Source organism: Abramis brama (assembly GCF_963993115.1).
Source record: "Abramis brama genome assembly, chromosome: 19".
Classification (NCBI taxonomy): Eukaryota; Metazoa; Chordata; class Actinopteri; order Cypriniformes; family Leuciscidae; genus Abramis; species Abramis brama.
Window position 1 is genome coordinate 7,098,268 of NC_139981.1, and position 22,817 is coordinate 7,121,084.

At 35.2% G+C, this 22,817-nt stretch overlaps 1 protein-coding gene across 2 annotated transcripts; it reads left to right on the plus strand.

Annotated features, from left to right (window-relative positions):
* Positions 1-752: 752 nt before the first annotated feature.
* On the plus strand, positions 753-20,200 carry anxa11a (annexin A11a). Of its 2 annotated transcripts, none has more exons than XM_084093774.1 (15): positions 753-893; positions 7,296-7,540; positions 10,374-10,447; positions 12,322-12,660; positions 12,760-12,847; positions 13,801-13,895; positions 15,221-15,334; positions 15,788-15,878; positions 16,040-16,119; positions 16,310-16,366; positions 16,458-16,551; positions 17,772-17,867; positions 18,344-18,402; positions 19,265-19,387; positions 19,495-20,200. In XM_084093774.1, the coding sequence occupies exons 2-15, from the start codon at positions 7,300-7,302 to the stop codon at positions 19,552-19,554; spliced, it is 1,611 nt and encodes a 536-aa protein (XP_083949900.1). In that variant the 5' UTR covers positions 753-893; positions 7,296-7,299; the 3' UTR covers positions 19,555-20,200. The 2 variants fall into 2 exon arrangements, with proteins under 2 accessions (XP_083949900.1, XP_083949901.1); XM_084093775.1 differs by having other exon boundaries at positions 12,460-12,660.
* Positions 20,201-22,817: the final 2,617 nt, after the last annotated feature.

Genomic DNA, 22,817 nt, shown 5'->3' on the forward strand with positions numbered 1-22,817 from the left:
AAAATAAGTTGTTATTGTTATTAGTAACCTGTACAGATCAGTGACAAGAAATGACAAGAAATTAATCTAAGATTAGTTCAAATTAATCTAATAATATAAAAAATATATATATTTCAAGAGTCTGTCACTTTTCTTGTTTTTAACTAACCCAAGAGATTTAAGAAATGCGTCAATTTCAATTAAGAAATGTGAAAAAGTAGGTTGCGAGTTAAGATAATTTTTGCTTATGAATAAAATAAAAAAAGCAAAATAAAAAAATGTAATTCATTGGAGTATTAGTTGTACCTTTATAGTAACAGAATATATACTTTAACTGAAAGGATTTGGAAGAATCAAGGAAAAGAAGAGCTTTTTCCTAAGTAGCCTACTGTAAACACCATGGTAAACACGCGCCCATGGACGTCATACGCACGCACAGGTAGGCGTGGCTGACTTTAGGGCGTGATCCTGCTTTGTTTGGCAGACTTCCATATTTAGACCCAGTCCATCTTGTGTGACATCTTAACACCGTCTTTTGTCACATATTAATATTTAAAAATTACAGCAAAGAAAAAAACACAACCTACAGGAACCCTAATAGGCTATACTATGAACGCAAAAGTGATAACGTATTTTATGCAACTACTCTTTTAAACTGTATTCTGCAATAGGTTATGCATGCCATATTTGACAGGCTTATGGAAATATTACAATAGTCATTCCTTTATTAACAAACAACGTGAGTCATGGTGAACGAAAGAGTCATATGTTTTGTATTTAGTTAAAGATTGTTTGGTGTGATACAGTCATGGAAAGTATGAGTCCCACCCACCTCATTAAATATTACGCTGCGTGTCTCACGCTCGAGCACAGAGGTACTCTGTACCTAGGAAGTGACGGCCTTCTGTTAAACTGTAAGTAACATATACTCTTTTACACCATAATGCGGTCTGTTTAACGTTTATACTATTAAAATAGTTATAACGATATTGAGTGAGCTGTTATGTAAACGTTTATGCGGGTTCTGTCCTGTAATTCCTGCATACCACTGCGTTATTTTAAGCGTCTTGTAAGCCTTCTTCCAAGCTAACATTTTCAGAGATCCGCCCATAATGTTGAGTATTAATAATCTTATGTTTTTTGTCTTCGCTTCGCATATTTGAGGTTCCAGCTAATTCAAGATTCTCCAGCAAAATCCAGTAAATTCTGTAGTGTAATGTTGTATGGAGCGAAAACATGTTTTAATGTGACAGAACATTTTGTCTTAAATACAGTTGCGATAGACTCGAACTGTCACTCGAAATCCCTTTTGTAGGATAAGTAAGATCAAAATTGAAGTTTGGATATCTGGGTAACTTAATCACATATTTTGTTGTTGACTGAGCCACTTGTAATTTAGGCCTCAATGGAAATATGTCTCGTCTTAAATAATTAGGGCACATAATAATAGTGTTCAGATGTTGTTACTGTGTTGGGCTCTCGCATAACATGTTGTAATAAAAGAGTAATTTTTTTGTTCAAGATATTTTATTACCACTTTGTTGGTGTATTGTGAAGTTGGCTATAAGCTGTTCTTATATATATATATATATATATATATATGAGAGAGAGAATAAAATATATCAATTAACTAATAATATATTTTTCTTAGTTTTAAGAACATTTCAATAATCTAAACATCCTTTTTCTACTATAAATAACCTTTTTTTGGCATGGAAATGTTCCATGGATGTTAACGGTTCTTCGTGGAAACATATGCTAATAAAGAACCTTAAGTGTTGCATTTTAAGCTGCGTTTTAAAAAGTAAATAGTACCATATTCATTTATTTACATACTTTATGATGTTTACTTTGCAGAGTCATTAAATTAATCAGATGTACAGAGTCATTTACTTGTATTTTTTTGTTTTAATTTTATGTAATATATTTTCAACACATATTTTCATTATTTCACAAATATAATTGGTGGAATCTTGCCCTGTTGAAGACCCCTGCTGTAGAGAAAGTAAAACTCTTAGTCAAAAAGAGTTGGTATTGTGCTAGATAGCGGTGGTTTGACATTCTAAAGCATGTCATTAACATTCTTAAAAATTAGGCCAAACAAAACACTTTTTTTTCTGCCCTAAACAATGTGTGATTGTAAAGGCCTGACTGAAATCAACATAGTGCCCCTCATTTATGAAACGAACGTATGAACGAACGTGCGCTCGTTTCCACGCAAAACTTGGCATTTATCAATATATACGTGATTGCTGGCTACAATCAAATCTTACGTCAGGTTTCAACTTGTGTACGCAAGTTTTTGAGTTAGGGTGAACTTGCATTCAGCATAATAAATTTGGCTTGGAATTGTTGGAATCAGCTGCCACATTTATTAACAACAATGGGATTGTTGGCATACGAATGTTTCATAAGATGACATAATGTGTCATAAGATGATTTCTGCACTCGTTTCCATATGAAATATATGCAGTATGTACGGTTTTTGTATACAAAAAGTAGAGAGATGTGAACAGGGCTAATAAGATCTTTTAGTGTGTGTTGCTTTTTTCAACTCTGGTTGGTGTAATTTGATCTGAGCAGCATCATGGGTAATGTGGTTTTCACCAGGAATTCCACTGTTAAACAGGATAATTAAAAAAAAAAAGCTGAAATAACGCGGGCTGACATCTTCATCAGAGGCAAATACCATTGATTAAAAACTTTGTAGCTCATAGAAGGTCTGTCTTTAAAGGTTTCTAAGTTAACATACAAAATCAATTTCCATATGAAGAAAGTTTTTACTCCCGGAACCCAACTGTTGAATTCTATAGACCTTAATCTGGTTAGACACCATATTGAAATTAACACTGATGTAAACAAGGCTGTAAGGGATAGACTTACAGTCTTTACAATGGCACAAACTGTAGAAAGATCCTAGATTATGTAATTTTCATAACCCACAACTTGTTTTTGTCCACTGAAATTTTTCTTCTGAAAGATTTTTCGTCAGCTGGACAATGTTGGTAAGGTATGTTGTTAAACAACATCTATTGAAAACAGTGTACTTCTATCTTTCACAGCCTCATTTTCATCCCTGTCAAAAGATAAATATGGCACTACCCTGACTAAGGTCTATAGTAAGCAGTATCATGCTCTTTTGCCTATGCTAAGTAACTAACTATTGAGGCAGTGAATAAAGGCAATGCTGTCTGCAGCAGAGAAAATACAGTAGGCTACACTTACAGTGCATGGGGCGCAAATTATATGGATAACATGATAGGAGTGGATAAGATATGAAAAATGGGCTTTTATAATATTGCTCATTGACCCTTGGCACATTGCCTTCGACTTAGAGATGTCCATACTTTGTAAACTTACAAATAGGCCAGTATAATATTTAGCCTATGTTCATGCTCTATTTGTGGTCATGGAAACTAATACTGATGTATTTGAAAGTTATATGGGTAGTTGACGTGACGTGGCTTTTTCACCGTCACAGAAGTTAAAAAATAATTTATTTCACATTTTCATCATTTAGAATACTATAAATGGTTAAACATTTTCTTGTTTTACATGAATTTGTTGTTTAAATACCCGAGTTATTTTTTATTTTTTTACAACTTTGAGCCAAATCTCAAAATCGTCCTATGGTGTGACGGTAGACAACATTATTTCATAAATATTAACTTTTATAAATAAAGAAAATAATGTTTAAACATCTTAATGAACACTCCTGGCATAATTGTGCAAGTGTCTATTTCACTAAGTGGCCATCACTTTTCCTATACATACATTTCTAAAAGTGTAGGAATTTAATAAAGTTTGTCACAGAAAAAAATGTCCTTTGGTGTTATGCAATAACCTGATATTAAGTTGGACAATATCATGGACAACTAAATTTAGTTGGAAGACCCCATTCAAGGTCATGTGACTGAAGACCCCTATGAAGCCCATGAGCAGTGCACATGGCAAGTATTTCTCTCAGAATTGTTCAAATATTTAACTATGTTTTCAGACCACTGAAATTGTTAAGTTTTTTTGTCCTTTAGTGTGACACTCCTAAATTTAATTTTTTTATTAAAATTTGTATTTTTAACAGCAGGACTATGTAATATTATGCAAATGTATCATGCCAATTGCTAATAACAGTTCAGCTAGTATTAGCATGGTTATTAACTGCCACAAAAGCTCAAATGTCCTTTGGTGTGACAGAAAATGTCACAGGAAATGTCCTTTGGTGTGACGCTTTGGCCTGTCACACCATAGGACACAGATGTCACACCATAGGACAAGACCTCCTTAAGAAGCTTTTAAAACGAATATATAAAGTTTCAACAAAAAAACAAATGTCCTCCTTTATTATTGTTACAATAAACACTATATATTCTGACTCTTTTTATGCAATGACTATCTTTGTCCTTTAGTGTGACGTTTTGTCCTATGGTGTGACAAACATAAAACAACAGAAAAATACACTTATTTTAAAATATCTTTAAAAAAAAGAGTCAAGTTCGACATTAGGGGAGTTACAATAATATCTCCTCTTAAATAGGTACAATTTCAAACAGTTTTGTAAGGTTGGCGAAAAAGTTTTATTGACATTCGTAGGGAAAAGTTTATCAGGTTCATCTATCCATGTTGAAAATTATTCTAATTAGTACTTTCATGTAAAATAAATATCACTTTAAGAAAATACTGTTTTAATAATGTGAACAATTCTGTCTCAAGTATTTTTTTATGTTATTTAATAGAATTTCTTAGTACTTTTTAAATGTCACACCATAGGACACATTTACAGTACTGTTGAGTGAAAATGTGAAAAAAATATGTGAAGTCATTGACAAAATGGGTGACCACTACTATTTTCTGAAACTGCAGTTTTCATACTCCATAAATATATGTATTTTTTCTTAAAAAGTTCTGTTTTCCAAAAAAAGTACTTTTTCTTGGCCATTTGTCAACTACCCATATACTTTTCATACAGTCTTATCACCTTTACTCAGTGTGGGAGCGGTTTGTCATAGCACCTCAACACCAGCCATAAAACACATAAGAAGTTGTGTAGAAGGAAGGCGCAAACAGACTTCTAGAGATAAAAAGCACCACACCTCAACATCTGATGCAATCCACACGGTTAAGATTTTCTAACTTATGGATCACAATGGGCCTCATTTGTCAATCTGTCCTAAGTATAGCTGGTGTAGCCTATTATTTTAGATAGTCAAAAATTAAATGTATTTGAAGCATGTACTGTACCATCATTTAACAACCTCAGAGCTCTTGATACGTTAGTGTTGAAAGGTTAATACGTTATCACTTAAAATCAATTTCCCTTTGGAAAATATGAATGGGAGTTTTACTTCCTGAACATGACTGTAGTTTTCTATAGCAGCAGGGCAGAGCTTCAGCTGTGGTTTATGTAATGTGTTTCCATGGTTTGGACTACACGGGAACTTCTCGTTGAGACGCACTGACTGCTGTTAATGTTTGGTATAAAATAAATATTGAGGGCTTGAATTTGAGAGCATAGCCATTAGCCACTATTTTCCACTTAGGGTTTATGTTTTGGTGCATTTCAAAGGAAATGTTGAGAAGTCTGAGCAGTCATGTCAGAAAAAAAAAAAAAAAGAGTGAATTAGACTGCGATTTTAATATTTTAGTTTTTTATTTTACAAATAAATAAGTTTATGTAAAAAAAAAAGTGAAATAAACTTTAGCTAAATAAATAGTTTTTTTGTTGACACGTGTTGCAATTTTCATGCTAGTTGTTGGCACACTAAAGGGAAATGTTGCTCTGTTTTGCAGACCAACATCTCAAGCTTAACATCTCAAGTCAGGTGTTAAACACAGCAGAAGGTGTCAGTTTTGAATATTGTCATCAAAATTACCTAAAAGGAAATGAGTGATGTTTTTCTATGATAGAACATGCTTGCAAAACTATTTAAAAAATGAGCCAATGACCTAGGCTACTTTATTAAAACGCCAGCAATATCACACAATTCTGGGGTGATTTTGATTTAAATTGGACAATGTGATTTATCAAAAGCTTTTTATGCATTAGAAACCATATAAAGCAGATGATGATTTACAGCCACAGATGTACAGCAGTCTGTGCTCTCTGAGGGCTCGTTGACAAGCAGCACAGGAGCAGATGCAGCGTAATGTTTGGAAAGCTTATGTATCCCCTTAAATGGAGCTCTGCAGTGATGACATATTTTTGTAGGCCAATCTGAACTTTGACATCACCCAATAAAAAAGCCTACCTAAAGGAGGATTTTCCCATTGTTGCAGAAAATGAGCTCTATGACCAACAATAGTTTCTGATTCTTACAAGTTTTGTGTATCAAGATAACCTTAACAGCATTTTATGAATGTTGAAACCTAAATACAATAAACAAACTACGGCACGGTTGCACAACTTCAACACTAAGCTTCAACACTTCCACCACTAAGCTTCTGACAACTTTTTCAGTCTTGATTTAAAATCTACAAGTTTGAAAGTTTGAGTTAAAATAGTTTGCGAGAGCATGAGTATAAACTTAACAAGCTGTAAAAACAGATTAGCAAATATATTAGTTTTCAGCGTGATGTTTAAAGGGATAGTTCATCCAAAAGTTCACCCATCAGTTACTCGCCCTCATGTCGTTCCAAACGATTCAGAACTCAAATGAAATCTGAGAGCTTTCTGTCTATCCGTTGACAGCTACGTAAAGTTAATAAAGAGATTGTAAAACTAATCCATATGAATTGAGCGGTTTAGTCCAAATTTTCTGAAGAGATTTGATTGCTTTATATGATGAACAGATTGAATTTTGGCTTTTATTCACATTCAGAAATTAAAGCGTCAAAATGGTAGTTGCGTAGGTGTTAATGGAGGGACAGAAAGCTCTCAGATTTGATCAAAAAGATCTTCATTTGTGTTCCGAAGATGAACTAAAGTCTTATGGGTTTGGAATGACATGAGGGTGAGTAAATAATGACAGAATTTTCATTCTTGGGTGAACATCACACTGAAAATGTCCCTGACAGCATCTGTAGTCCCCTTTAGCCACATATTAGCAACCACCTTTTTCAAGAAGCATAAAAGCTTAAATCAAGAATGAGGTATTACTGATGTATTTTATGCCATCGAATGAAACATGCTTGTGCTAACTGCTTATTTCAGGCATTTACCCATTGACTTTGGGATGATGCATGGAGCCTCTGATGCATTTTAAGCAATTTATGCACCTTTTTTTATTAGTATTATTATGATCTCCAATCCAAGCTTATGAAGATTTCATTTTCACGCAATTTTGGTAAAAGAAACCCATCCTTTTTTCAATTTCACACAGCACAATGAGCTATCCAGGCTATCCTCCCCAGACGGGCTATCCTCCTCAGGCCGGTGGATACCCACCTCAACCAGGGGCGTACCCTCCTGCTGCAGGGGGCTACCCTCCTCAACCTGGGATGTACCCCCCGCAGGCAGGTGGATACCCTCCCCAACCTGGTGCTTACCCGTCACAGCCAGGTGCCTATCCCGGCCAGCCAGGTGCCTATCCCGGCCAGCCAGGGCAGTTTGCTCCTCCACCCTCAGGTGAGCCAAAGTAAAACCAGGAAACTGCTCTTATCTGAATGTTATCTGAATAGATGATTTCCATATGTGCAGTGTGGACAATGCATTTCCTTGCATCATACTCAATGTGGTTTGTGTTTGAAATGTTGAATTATGAAGTTTTTATGGACACTTTAGTCATAAAGTCAGTGGACAAACCAACTTTGTTTAGTGGTGCTTTCATTGAACAGTGATGTTGTAATGTGGAATTTTTAGGTGGAGATAAAAAAATATAGATATTGAGTGACATAGTTTGTCAAAAATGCTAGCTGGCTTCTAGCATTGTCTTGTACTGATGTGCATTTTATTAGAGGCTCTTGAGATCTGTGGGTGGTTTTTGTGCCAGAGGCCACATGGATTATATTATTGAATGAACACATTTGAATGCTTCACAACATGTTCTTTTGGGAGGAGACCCTTGACTTGTTGGCTCGTGTCTCACACGTTTTCCAGAATATGGTTGGTTTAGCTATTTTTCCATACCAAAATATGCTTTGTTTGGTGTGTATACATGCTAGCAATTTTGACCTTCGTATGTTTTGTTTACCAGTAGTATTTTATTCATCGGGATATTCTGAACTCTAAGGCTCACAAATCTGATTTTATTTTCAGATCTGATCTTTAGCACTGTCAGATGAAATCTGATCTGTTCAGACAGGGTAGCCAATATCCGGTGTATCTCCATCAGTTGCAGTAGTTGCGGTGCGGTGACTCACAGAAACTGACAGTGGCTGTCAGTGTGTACATTTTGCCTCTGCTCTATCATGGTCTCGCTGTGGTGCTTAACTCCTAGGCACATGAGAGAACATAAACGCTAGAGGTATTGCACACATTCATGTAGTGCATTGCAAACAGATGATTCGTTCATTATTTACTACTTTATGAATGTCACATTGTTTGCTGTAAGATGAAAGCGCTGGCAAACATGAATGTATTCATATTTGATGAAAGTCACATGCATTGCATATCAAATTAAAAGCGAAACAGATTGCTAGTTTTTGCTATTTTGTTTTATCTGGTGTTATATCTGACTGGTCATACTGAAAAAAAACTTTGTAAAAATGACTGCAGTTTTGTTCCCAGAATTAGATTCTGTGGTTATATATATAAATTCAGCAAGGCTGCATTGAATTGATCAAAAGTAACAGTAAATACTTTTGTAATGTTACAAAAGATTTCCATTTCAAATAAATGCTGTTCTTTTGAACTGTTCTGTTCTGTAAAGCAGCATAACTGTTTTCAACATGGGTAATAATAATAAATGCTTCTTGAGCACCAATCAGCATATCAGAATGATTTCTGAAGGATCATGTGACATTGACTGTAGACTGGAGTAATGATGCTGAAAATTCAGCTTTGATCACAGGAATAAATCACATTTCAAAATATATTCAAATAGAAAATATTCATTTAAATTGGAATTATATTTGACAATATTACTGTAATGATTCCTGTCTTGTGTTTCCCTCGTCTTGTGTGGACTTTAGTTATTTCCTGTTCTGTGTCATGTTTTGTAGTCCTTTGTAGTTTTTCTAGTTTATTAGTATCCCCAGGTGTTTCTAATTAGCCACACCCCCTTGCTATCTTGTTTAGCTTGTTGGTCCCTGTGTATTTATAGCCCTTGTGTTTCACTTGTTACTTTGTCAGTTGTTGTACATGTAAGGGTTGCTTCTAGTCTTTTCATTCTCGTGGTTTTGTTTCTTTATCCCTGAAGTTCTTTATTATTTGTTCTATGTGTTATTTCATTAAAACCTTGCGTTTAGATCCTCGCTTCCGCCTGCTTTCTCCGGCACATTACAATTACAGTTTTTACTCTATTTTTGATCAAATAAATGCACCCTTGGTGAGCATAAGAGGCTTCTTAAAAACGTCTTACTGACCCCAAACCTTTGAATTGTAGTGTATTTATTTATTTTTGCCTTCACTCGATCATTTTAAATGGTGTTGTAGTTTGGCAAATGAATTTTAAAAGTAACCCGTATAGTAATTTACTCAATTAATCATAAAAAGTCCATTATTCCATGTCAACTAACCAAATATACAAGTTATAAGAGTTCAGTTTTATATTTAAAAGTAGCCTAGATGTAGAAACCCCTAGTTGAAATAGCTTAATTATGTGTCAGTACAGTGTTACCTTCTTATTACCATAACAAAACCTGCTGCTCTGTCATATCACATCAAAAAAGGTTCAAAACTAAAAAATATATATATATTTAAATATAGTTACAAGATGGGGTGATGCAGGGCCCTCAGGGTACTGCGCAGAATAATGATCAAAAGTTGATGTCTAGATTATTATTAGCCTGACGTGTGATACACAATGTATCCAGATTTCCCCTATACACACTGTATTTTCAAGTCAGCATGAAGTGATGTTCACAGCCCATTTTATTTCTGTAATCTGACATGTGAGACAGGATAGTCAATAAACGAGATGCACGACATGAATTTTTGGGATTGTGAAAAATAGGCTGGAATGTTTAAGAGACATTATATTGCAGAATGGAGTCAGGTGATTGGAGGATTGGAGGTGCTTTGAAAAGTAAGAAAGATCTGAGACATCAGTCAGGAAAGTAAAAGTAAAAAGAAAAGTAATTTAAAAGGCAGACCAAGTTTTTAGATTTTTCTATTTGGAATAACATGCACCAGAGAACCATGCACAAAAGATCAGGAACATGTTTTAATTATAAGTAAATATGGTCAGTTTTGATGTCATGTTAACTGTGAAGTGCATTGATATTGTTCAGTCATAATTTGTGTGGGGTTTTAGGTTTTTGTTTATGTTCCTGCTTTTTTTAAATGCATGCATTTGCAGGAGGTTGGGGTGCTCCTATTGGCCTGGATAATTTGCCGAATGCCGGATTCAATGCATCAAATATCCAAGGAATGGTAAGTTCTACAATGAAACGATGATGTAATGCATACTCAGAAATGACATTGGTCTCAATTCTCAACAGATGCAGGTAATTTGATTCCAGTCAGCATGAAATCCACAGCCTTGGCTGAAATTGCATCAAATCCTTTCTTAATCAGCTTTTTACAAAACTGTGCTCTTGTGACCATGACATTGATCTTTTTTAATTTGTCTGTCATCCAAATGTGCTTTGACCAACAAATTTGACCCTATTCAATTTACTGATGCACAAGCTTCTTTACAGTTTGTTCCGTAATCAAATTTACTCAACAGAGGAAATGTGAACAAGTGTGGATCCATTTAACTATTGCAGCGAGGGAGGGCAATAATTCACCCAAAACTGTGATGTACACAAAAGCATAGATATTGTCTAATTACTTAAGAAACCAAGACAAAACCTCAAAGCATTGATTATTAAGTAATTAATTATTATTAATTAAGTAATATCATTAAGAATGGAAATTGTTTGATTTTCTTGCTCTGGCGGGGAGGGTTACTTAAATGAGTTTGAACTGAAGTTAACCCTTGTGAAAAGGAAGTACACTATGCATACTTTAAAAAAAGAGTACTTATTGCAGAAATAATATACTTAAAAAAAATATTCTTAAGTGCAAACTGAATATAATGTTTTGGGACACTTTGGAATTGGAATTATATTTTATATAATGGAATTATATTTCACAATATTACAGTTTTTACTGTATTTTTGATCAAATAAATGCACCCTTGGTGAGCATAAGAGGCTTCTTAAAAAAGTCTTACTGACCCCAAACTTTAGAATTTTAGTGTATTTATTTATTTATTGCACTGCTGAATATACTGACAAGCCTTTATAGTAAACTAAAATATACTTTAATATAATTTCTATTGAAAATTGTATGTATTTATCTATATTTGTAATTGCACATTTGTAATGATACAGTATATTTAAAACATTAACTTTAAATGCAACATCGGACAACACACAACAGTAAATTGATAATCAAGTACTTTACATGTATGTTAGTCAACACAACAGAAAAAGTATACATTTTTGACAAGATTAATAAAACAATGATTTAATATGTACTTTAAAGTAAAGCTTATAATTTGATATGACTACAAAGTGCACTATTTAAATGTGTACTTGTGTTTAAAAAGTGTCATTTTTAAGTACATTTTAGTGGCCTTTTATTTAATACTATTATTTTATCTGCAAGTAGAGTTTAAAAAATATATATATATACTTTTAATATTTGAAGTACACTACAAGTGCATATTTAATACAATTAAGCACACTTCTTTTTTACAAGGGAAGGTTTATAAATTGATAAAATGTATGCTGCCCTTGGATGTAGTTCAACCTCTGGGACGTAAAAGTGCCTAAAAGTTGAAGAAACACAAATATTCTGGCAATCGGCTACCACACACACACACGCGCGCGCACACACACATTGGTTAACCACTTGCTAGACTAAAAGAACTGGTATCATTACTCCTCTGCAGTACTTCTGCATTTAAGAGTTACAGCAAGGGAACATTTGTGAATGTGGAAGTTCTTCCATCATGTAAATGTTAAAAAACAGTGTCTCTGTGACAACCATGTGCAATACGATGCAAGTGGCTTAAGTCAACAGAAACGTTTCAGAGCAAAGCCACCCTATGTAAACAAACCTTTCCATGAATCCACACTTGTTCAACATCCTCCTTATCTCCCTGTCCTGGCCTTAATCATCTCTTTGTCCGTCAGTATTGTCATTTCAAGGCTGTATATGTTTAATTTCCTGAAACTTCTGCTCTACTGTCCTAACTGTCATGCTTGCTTTTTGCTTTGTGCTTTTTTCGCCCCCCTCAAATATTTCCATCACAGGCAAATCAGTTCGCTGCCAATAGTGGATTTAGCCCAAATCCATCCATGTTCTCTCAAGTGCCTGGTGGCTATCCTGCCCCCCAACCTGGGGGCCCACCAGCCCCCTCCCCTAACCAGCCCTATGGCCTGTACCCTCAGCCAGGAGGAGGTATGCCCCAAGGTCCAGGAATGGGATACCCTGGTGGGCCAGCCCCTGGTCAGCAGATGCCGGGCTACCCAAACGCCCCAGGACCCAATCCTTCCGTGCCTAGCTATCCTAAAGCACCCTCACCCAACCCGTCCATGCCCGCATACGGTGGAGGTTATGGAGGAGGTGCACCTGCTGTTCCAGCTATCAATGTACAGTAAATTAACTCAATTAAATAATTAATTATTTTTTGTGTGGAATTTATTGCATTATATATTTCTGTCCTAACTTCCCTGTTGTTTTATTTGTAGCGTGGATTCAGAGGGACCATCCAAGACTTCCCTGGAGCTGATCCGCTAAAGGACGCGGAAGTCCTCAGGAAGGCCATGAAGGGTTTCGGTGGGTTATTTTTCATGTTCATTTTTTCCACTTAAGGCCTTGATATACTCTCGGCGAAGTTCTCGCTTTTCGCTTGCGGATGAAAAGAAGTTTGAAATACCTGAGAATTGCCATACTGTTAGCGAACATGCCGACACTGCCCATGCTTCTGAGACGAATATGTAAAAATGTGCAGCACGTTTTCCTCTCAATAACAAAATAAATACACTTCAAATACAAATACAAAATGGTGAGAAAACAGTAGTTAAGACTGCATCTGATCATGGCAACATGGATATGTTTGCACGGGTTCTGCAATTCGCCCCTCCGGTCAAGTCACAGTGTTTATTTATATAGCATTTTATACAATAGATTTCCTTAAAGCAAGCAGCTATACAGTATTAAACATGAAAAAGAAATAGTGCCAGTGTCGCTTTCAATTAGAATTACAACTTCAGTTTCTACTATAAAGCAGCTCTCCAGTACGTTCATGTTTTTGCTTGTGTCTGACTTCGACTGAACAGAGGAAATGAGGAAGATTTCCAAGTCAAAGAAGGCGGAGCTGCAGAGCAAACCTACCTATTATGTAATAGAGTAATAAACCAATAGACTAATGTTTACCAGCCAGAGCGTACTTTCCTGTTTCAAAAGCCTGAAACAAACTGTTAACAAACTTAATTTTGGCCTGATTTTGTTTGAAATGTTTTTCTTTGATTTCGCTTGAAGAATAATCGAGGCCTTTACTCTCTTGGGAAGCAGCGTCACTTAATTTCCCTCGGGGGTGTCTGTTCTTTTTTTAAAATGTCTATCTATTATTAATCTTGTTAAGTTTGACCGCTTTGTGATACAGATGGCAGATGCTCCAATACTGAGAGCTTTATTTTAGAATGACATGGAATTCAATAGGAGCTTTCCCTGAATATGACTCATCTATTTATTATATGCTGCTAATACACAAGCACATGTTTCAACAGGCACTGATGAACAAGCCATCATTAATTTGCTTGGAAGTCGCTCCAACAAGCAGCGTGTACCTCTCTTGGTGTCATACAAGACTGCCTATGGAAAGGTAATGTAGAGCATTGGAGATTTTTCGATATTTGCTGTTCAGCAAATGGAGCGGCTTCCCTCTAGACTAGAGCAGTGGTTCTCAAACCCGTCCTGGAGGACCACCAACACTGCACGTTTTCTTTGTCTCCCTAATCAAACACACCTGATTCAATTCATCAGCTCATTAACCCATGTGATAATGAGCTGATGAGTTGAATCAGGTGTGTTTGATTAGGGCAGGGTTCACCAATCTCGGTCCTGGAGGGCCGCTGTCCTGCAGAGTTTAGCTCCAACCAGCTCCAACACACCTGTTTGAAAGTTTCTAGCATAGATATCATATATAAACGCTAGATGTCTCGTGCACGCTGCTGGCCAATGGAGGTCGACGTCAGCACATGGCGGCTATCATGCCACAGGCAGCTCGCTCACTCTTTTAATGGTGCATGTACTTTTAAATAACCAAAACTTGCTCAATTTTCTACCGATTTTCAAACGGTTTGGTTTGTTATAAACGTCAGAGATGTAGTTATGACACTGCATACATACACTGCATACATATGAATAATTATAACATACATGTTCAAGCATTCGGAATTATAGCCACGTTAATAACGTTTGTAAGAAACCAAACCGTTTGTAAATCCGTCAAGATTTCAGCGAGATAAGAGGATTTGTGTGCGTGCTGATCACTCACCTTACATTAAGCCTGCCTGTGACAAGATGGCCGAACGGTGATGCCAGAAGTGACTGCGCCATAAGACATCTAGCGTTTATATATGATATCTATGGTTTCTAGTATGCCTAGTGAGACCTTGATTAGCTGGTTCAGGTGTGTTTAATTGGGGTTGGAGCTAAACTCTGCAGGACAGCGGCCCTCCAGGACCGAGATTGGTGAACCCTGGATTAGGGTGACAAAAAAAACATGCAGTGTTGGTGGTCCTCCAGGACAGGTTTGAGAACCACTGCTCTAGAGCTTTGGTTTATTTCACATGGTTTATTTTAAACAGCTAGTCATATTTCTTAACAGCTGTGAATCATGAGTTGCTACTTGCTATTATAGAATAAGAGGCAGGTGGTATTAGTGGGAGGGACTGTTCTCATTCTAGAGAGCATTTGATTGGACAAATATTGATATATGATTGGACAAAGACATCAGTATTTTTGGTTCATTTTCCTAAAGGACGAAGACTAAAAGATAATTTTGTCAACACTAGCATATATATCATCAAAGCCTCAATGCAGAAAATAACTAAATGGCTAACAAACTAACAACAAAGCCCATATTTTGTTATGGGGTCTTTAAGATAAGCAACATTGTGCATTCGTGTAACCCATTGTTTACAGGACTTGGTCAAGGACCTGAAGTCTGAGCTTTCAGGGAACTTTGAGAGAGTGGTGCTGGCCATGTTGAAGACTCCAGCTCAGTTTGATGCAAGTGAGCTCAAAGAGGCAATCAAGGTTTGTGAAAGTACTTTATTGACAGAATTCTGGGAAAAAGAATGATTTCTGAAGGATCATGTGACAATTTGCGAAAATTCAGCTTTGCATCACAGGAATAAATTACATTTTGTAATATATTAAAATATAAAACAGTTATTTTAAGTTGTAATAATATTTCACAATATTACTGTTTTTACTGTGTTTTTGTTCATATAAATGCAGCCTTGGTGAGCATAAAAGTCATAATCGTTTAGCCATTGAACCATAGGTTAATATGTAACAATGTTCTCTGGGCCTTAAAGGAACAGTTTACCAAACACAAGCGCAGAATTTCTAAAGAATGAACACGCATCTACAACAGCTTACATTTAAAGTGAACTGTTCCTTTACGGTGCACGGATAAAAAAAAAGATTTGATTAGATGTTTTGATATGCCATTAATACAAAAGTAATCTGCTGATTGTTTCACAGGGAGCAGGGACAGATGAAGCCTGTCTGATTGAAATCTTGGCCTCTCGCTCTAATGCAGAGATCCGAGAAATCAATCAACTCTTCAAAGCTGGTACGTACTTGACTCATATTACTTAATTCCTTCCCTCTGCAATTACAGATTTAATTACTTCCCAATCAAGGATGTGGTACATGTCATACGCATTTTAATTTAAAGCTTGACAGTTAAGCGTGGTGAGTTGTGATAGATAACACTCAATGTTCCTGTTTTAGAGAATAAGAAAACACTGGAGGATGCCATAAGTAGCGACACATCTGGACACTTCCGCAGACTCCTGGTCTCTCTTGCCCAGGTACACAGATGCTGTGCTTTTGTTTTATAAAAGTGAAAGTGACATGTGAGGGCCAAGTATGGTAACCCATACTCAGAATTAGTCCTCTGCAGTTAACCCATACAAGTTAGTGCACTTCATATTTTGAATTGCAACATCAAAGACAGATGACAATGTCAAATCAGTGTTTCTTCCTGTTATTATCTTAAAGGGTAATCGTGACGAGAGTGAGAATGTGGACATATCATTAGCCAAACAGGATGCTCAGGTAATTATTGAAATATTAAAAAATATATATAAATATGCATTTCTCAGTCTTTGAAGAGTGCCTACTATACTTTATTTGTGTTCTCCTGCAGACCCTGTATCAAGCAGGGGAAAATAAACTTGGCACAGATGAGTCCAAGTTCAATGCCATCCTGTGTGCTCGGAGCAAAGCTCACCTCAGAGCAGGTACGTCATGACCCTTTGACTGGAATAGTAGTGTTCTTTTATCAAGTTCCTTTTTTAGGTAGGGCTGTTCACTCTGTGCCAACCACAGATTGCTTTCTTTCTAGGTAATTGGTACTGCTCATCTCTACTTGAATAGGGAAAGACCAAAATCTCCAAACCTGTTTGTCAAGATTACTGTTCTGTAACATATTGAATTATGATGTATTATACATCGCTGCTGCTTTAGCTCAAATCCGGCTTAAGAACATTAGTTCTATATCTATATCTTAAGGCCTATATCTGGGCCTTAAAAGTGTGAAGAACTTCCAAATTCTGCCACATGGGCAGCCACAGTTTCAGTTTTAGAACAGGCCTTGTAGTTAACCAACTCTTGCCAAGGCTGTAGTTGTCATTATGAGAAATATGACTCATGACTAGACATGTTTTCCAGAGGAAACACTTGAATATGCCTCTAAATCAACCGACTTACTATGCCATTCCCTGTTTTTCCATACGACAGTCGATAGTTGTCTATAGTCTAGTTACATAAGATGTTCAATACTGGACATACAAGTATCCAATTAACATATCATTTTTGACATTTTGTTTTTGAACGAAGTCTCTTATGTTCTAAGGCTGCATTTATTTGATCTAAAGTACAGTCAAAAACAGGAATATTGTAAAATATTCTTACAATTCAAAGAAACTGTTTTCTATTTTGATACATTTTTAAAAAGTAATTTATTTCTGTGATGGCAAAGCTGGATTTTTCAGCATCAATGTCACATGAACCTCCAGAAATCATTCTAATATGATTTGGTGCATTTCTTATTATCAATGTTTTTTTTGTTTCTTTTTTTAAACGGTTTAAACTTTTTTTCAGGATTAGACCGTTAGAAATCATTTGTAACATTTATAAATGTCGTTATTCAGTAAATATACTTTTGTCTGAATAAAAGTACTAATTATTTTCAAAACAAAAACATACTGATCCCAGATTTTTGTATTTTTTGTGTATACTGCACGATATTTATTAAATGGTAAGCTAGTGTTCCATTCATCCAGAGGGCACAGTTTAATGAACAATATGTTGGTGTTGCTTTGTAATTATAAAAGTATTGATTGTGTTTTAAAGTTCATTACTGTACTCTCCCATGCTCATTAACGACCGTTTGTTTGTGATTTCTGTGTTTGCAGAAATATTAATTGTATTAAGGCATTATGTGTGTTTCTGTTGACAGTGTTTAATGAGTACCAGCACATGTGTGGCAGAGACATTGAGAAGAGTATCGATAGGGAGATGTCTGGAGACCTGGAGAGTGGCATGCTGGCTGTCGGTGAGCTTTCTGATCTGCCATCTATAATCATTTGAGGAAATCCTCTCATTAAACCCTCATAATTGTATTTTTTAACTTGCTCTCCATCCTGCTGGCCCGTTTAAGAGTAAAGCTGTTATAGGGTAAATATGTGGTAATATGTTTTTAATCACACAACGTGATTCATAAACCATAAGTGTGCCATAACACATAAAGTAGCTGACATATGTGCTTGCTGTGTCATAGTGCATGACTTCCTTTCAGTCTGACATGTTCATAACGAGGTGTTTAGTGTGTGTCTTCAGTTTCCTGTTCTGAACAGTCAGGTTTTCTCTTTTAAATGACTTTCACTTTCAGATGAATGCCTGATCTGTCTTCATTTTTCATTTTTTTTTCATTTAAGTTTCAAGATTCTCTTGCTTGCTGTGTTGTACATGTATTATTAGCTGCAGGGTGATTTGCATATGGTGAGTCTGAATCTGTTTTTCTGTATGCAGTGAAATGCATCAAGAACACACCGGCCTACTTTGCTGAGAGACTCTACAAGGCCATGAAGGTGAGACTCATTCTTCTCTGTGGTTTTTTAAACCATCTTTTTTAAAAAAAGATTAAATACATTCTTTTTGAATTGTTACTTTTTATTTTTTAATTAAACATAAATAAAAAGTATAAAATTATAATATAAAAGTATGTGTGTGTATATAATATAATAAAATATAATAAAATATAATAAAATATAATATAATATAAAATAATATTTAGTTTACATTTGTATACTTTTATATTTATAAAAAATGTATTATGTATTTATGCATTTATTTGCTTTATTTATATTTAATTAAAAATGTTTTAATGTCAGTTTTAATATAAAAACTCAATTGAATAGCCCATTCTTAATTTGGAAATGCAAGATGCGAGTTGAAGTGTTGAACAATGTTCTCAACTTTCAACTCATTTCCAGGCTTGGAAAATTCATGGAAAGTTTGATAATGAATTTATATATATATATATATATATATATATATATATATATATATATATATATATAAATATAAATATATTTATATTTATATTATATTATATTATATTATATTATATTATATTATATTATTTTATTTTATTTTTTTTATTTTTTTTGTATTTGAATTGGACTGCAAACATTTTAATATTATAACGTAATATATAATGTCATTATAATTATAACGACAGTAATATTATTAATATTAACCGTAATGTTATTATAAGGTTTGCTCAATGCTGAAATAATTTGTGGGGGAACACTGGTTATAACTAGGCGCTAGTAGGTGGTACATGGATTCTGATTTGATGAAAGGTGGAAGTGGCCTAAGAGTTTCGAGAGGGTCTCAGATCAGAGAACGCTCAAAAACTAAAAAAAAGTTGCTGTTTTGGTTGCACAGGGAGCAGGAACCAAGGATCGCACTTTGACTCGCATCATGGTGAGCCGCTCTGAGGTGGACATGCTGGACATTCGTCAGGAATACGCAAAGATTTATGGGAAATCTCTATACACAGCCATATCTGTGAGTTCCTGTGTAACCACCCCCTCAAACTATGCTTTACATTTTTTGAGAATTGAAAATGACAGATCCATAATAATATTTGTAATCAAACTAATGTGCATTTATAGGGCGACACTTCAGGGGATTATAAGAAACTACTGCTGAAGCTCTGTGGTGGAAGCGATTAGAGGCGACAGATGATCAGCGACACTCAGAGGACATGAAGCCACGCCACATTTTATACACATCTTACGCCTTACTCTATTACATACTTGCATGTTTTTCTGTACTCAATGCAAAGGCACTTGTGTGTTATTTCTTTATGTGCCTTCTATGCTGCAAGCGGTGGCTTAGCGAATTATTGTTTATATCAGAAAGAGTGCATGTGTTTTGGTTGCATATGTTTCCTCCATGTATGCTTAGTTTGCAAGTTGATCGCAAGAAAATTCTGGATTAAGTATTGTGCACACATCTGAATGCCAAAATATTTTTTTTACACATTTATGTATTTTAAGTAATACATAATATACTGGGGAAAATGTGCCATAAATGTTAGTTTTCGTCATCATGTTCGGCATAATTATATGAGCATTTTATAGTAAAGAAATTTATATTTACTGCATCTTATGCATAATTAAATCTGTTGTTGTTGTTTTTTTTTTTAACTATAAACTTTTTGTTGTTGTTGTAGCCATTATGATTGCCAACCGCCTCGCTATTGAGTCAAAAAAAAAGAGATGATGGTGCTGTCTTTGTGTTTCTTAGTTGCTTATTCTGTACAGAGCCAAAACACATATGAAATGCTAAGTAAATCCTGCCTGAAAGAGATTATAACTCAAGCGTTCAACTCAAATTTACTTGGTATTTCTTCAACAGCCCCCTTGGTATTATCAGTGCTGACTTCTGAAGCTAATTCAACTGTGACCTCAAAACACCCTGATAAATATTAATATATGCATTCATATAATTAATCCTACTAGATGAGGCATGACAGCCATTACAATAAACAGAATAAAAATAGGAAAATTCATATCTAAAGTGACATTACCTAGACAAAAGTGATCGTAATCATAATTAGACCTGTGCCTCTGTGTGTGTGTGTGTGTGAGAGAGAGAGAGAGAATTAAAATTCTGTCATCATTTACTCACCCTCAAGTTGTTCCAAACCTGCATGAATTTCTTTCTTCTGCTGAAGAGAAGATATTTTGAAGAATGTTGGTAACCAAACAGCAGATGGGGTCCATCATCTCCATAGTCTTCAAAATATCTTCTTTTATGTTCAGCAGAAGAAAGAAATTCATACAGGTTTGGAACAACTTGAGGGTGAGTAAATTATGACAGAATTTTCATTTTGGGATGAACTATCCCTTTAATGAAGAAAAAAAAAAGTAGCCAAGAAAGCTGAATATTTCGTGTATCCTGTTACTATTTATGTCACTTGTAATTAACCATGTTTAACAAATATTTTAATAGATAAGGAGGTTAGCTCACTGTGTGTGAATCATGCATCATTTGTAGCTCACTACCCCCTCCCGAGTCTGAAGTGTCATTGCTTCCAAATCAGCTCAAATCTAATGCCGTCCAACAGCCTGTTCATTTCTTCATATCAAGGGCAAACTGCTGAGGACGGCAAGTTACATGAGCGTTATTTAGTTAGACAAGTTCATCGAGAACGCAAGATGGCGGGGACAGTTTTAAATCATTCCCAATCCCTGAACGATTTTGTGGAAAGTGGACTCTTATTATGTATTATGTATTGTATATTAATATACGTCCATTTCCATTGATTAATAGTGTTTGCTCATAAATCTACAGGTTTGAAAGCAAATATCTTGGATGGATGGATATAAGCAATTAAATATCTGAGAACAAATATTGCGGCGGTGAGACAGTGACAGCCAAAGCTGCCATTCATATATTTGTAGGAGTTATATTCTTATTTACACCAGTAGAGGGCAGACTTGCCCTGTCCATTTCAAATACAACGGTGAAGGTGGACAAATCACATTAATAAATGCATGGTATTATTAAAAACATGAAAATAATCGTGTGATTTCTTTCACTTTTATCCCCCTTTTTTTTAACAAAAAATGATTATTTTATTCATTTATTTTTTTAACTTGCCTAAAACTGCAGTCTTTCAGCATTTAGGTTATAAATTAAATGAAAATCCATTCAAAATGAAAACCTTTTGTCCTGATTATTCAGGGTTTACAAGTAACAGAAAACGAGGCTTTACTAAGAGCAATCAACTTATATCTAACCACTAAAAGATAAGATAAAACCAAACATCTGTTCATACGCATTAATCTCTCTCTCTCTCTCTCTCTCTCTCTCTCTCTCTCTCTCTCTCTCTCTGAGACCTTATTGTTTTCCCTCGACATGCTATTTACAGGAAATACTCACAAGCCTGGATCGAATTAACTATAAATAACTCCATCATAGTAATTTCAGTCTTTACAACATCAATCACAACAACTGTTTTATGTGTCGGTCTCTATGAGTTTTTGCTGTGAAATTTTATGTTTACAGGAAACTTTTTTACCTAAACAAGATTTGGGAAAATTGAACTCTTTTAAAGACAATTTCTACGGTGCTGGTGAATCTACAACTGATCTCTCAATGGGAATAGTGAGAGGAAGGATAGCAGGAGGTGTGGCTATACTTTGGCACAAAAAATTGGACTCAGTGATAAAAGTCATAAGGCTTGAAGTTGACTGGTGCATTGCAGTACAGTTAAAGGTTAACAATAGTGTTCGGAATGCAAACAAAGATCTGATGTTCTGTATCAATCTTTTAACATCATTCCCGGTTCTGGAGAAGTGTGTATACAGACGTGTTCTCTAATTGGCTGTTGTTGATTATAGTGGCGTCAGAAGAACCTTGACAACACTCATTTCTACTTCACGTGGGAGTGCTGTGTAAATAGCTTCAATTTAGAACAACCAATTTGCAGTGTCACAAGGTTTCTCAGATGGGAGTAACATACCCTGCTTTACTGTGGTTCTTAGTCCTGTTCGTTCTGTCAGCTGCATTTAACGTCCCCATAAAATCAAAATGGACAATTGTTGTTGTTATTTTTAATGTAATTTTGCAGGATTTATTAGGCTATAAATGTTTTTTTTCTTCATACACATTTTTTTTTCATGTGCCCTCATAAAAAAACAGTTAGAAAAAAAGTTTGCTTTTCACTCCTCCCATAGTGTATGATTGCAGATCATATATATATATATATGTGTGTGTGTGTGTGTGTGTGTGTGTGTGTTTCTATTGAACATTGATGGAGCAACAGATTTTGTGTCAAAATAAATTATAAAATGATTTAAAAATCTTATACATTTATGAGGTGGCAAATTGGGCCTTTTACCCCACACATGGGACAAAAGGCTCACCTGCATGGGGCAAAAGGCACACGTTATTTATACAAATACTGTAGCTAAAATAATATGTT

Excerpts from the sequence above, each read along its gene's own strand:
- anxa11a (XM_084093774.1), top strand. The coding sequence starts at position 7,300 with ATGAGCTATCCAGGCTATCCTCCCCAGACGGGCTATCCTCCTCAGGCC. Across the intron at positions 7,541-10,373 it reads GTTTGCTCCTCCACCCTCAG|GAGGTTGGGGTGCTCCTATT; the intron begins GTGAGCCAAAGT and ends ATGCATTTGCAG. Across the intron at positions 16,367-16,457 it reads TAGCCAAACAGGATGCTCAG|ACCCTGTATCAAGCAGGGGA; the intron begins GTAATTATTGAA and ends GTTCTCCTGCAG.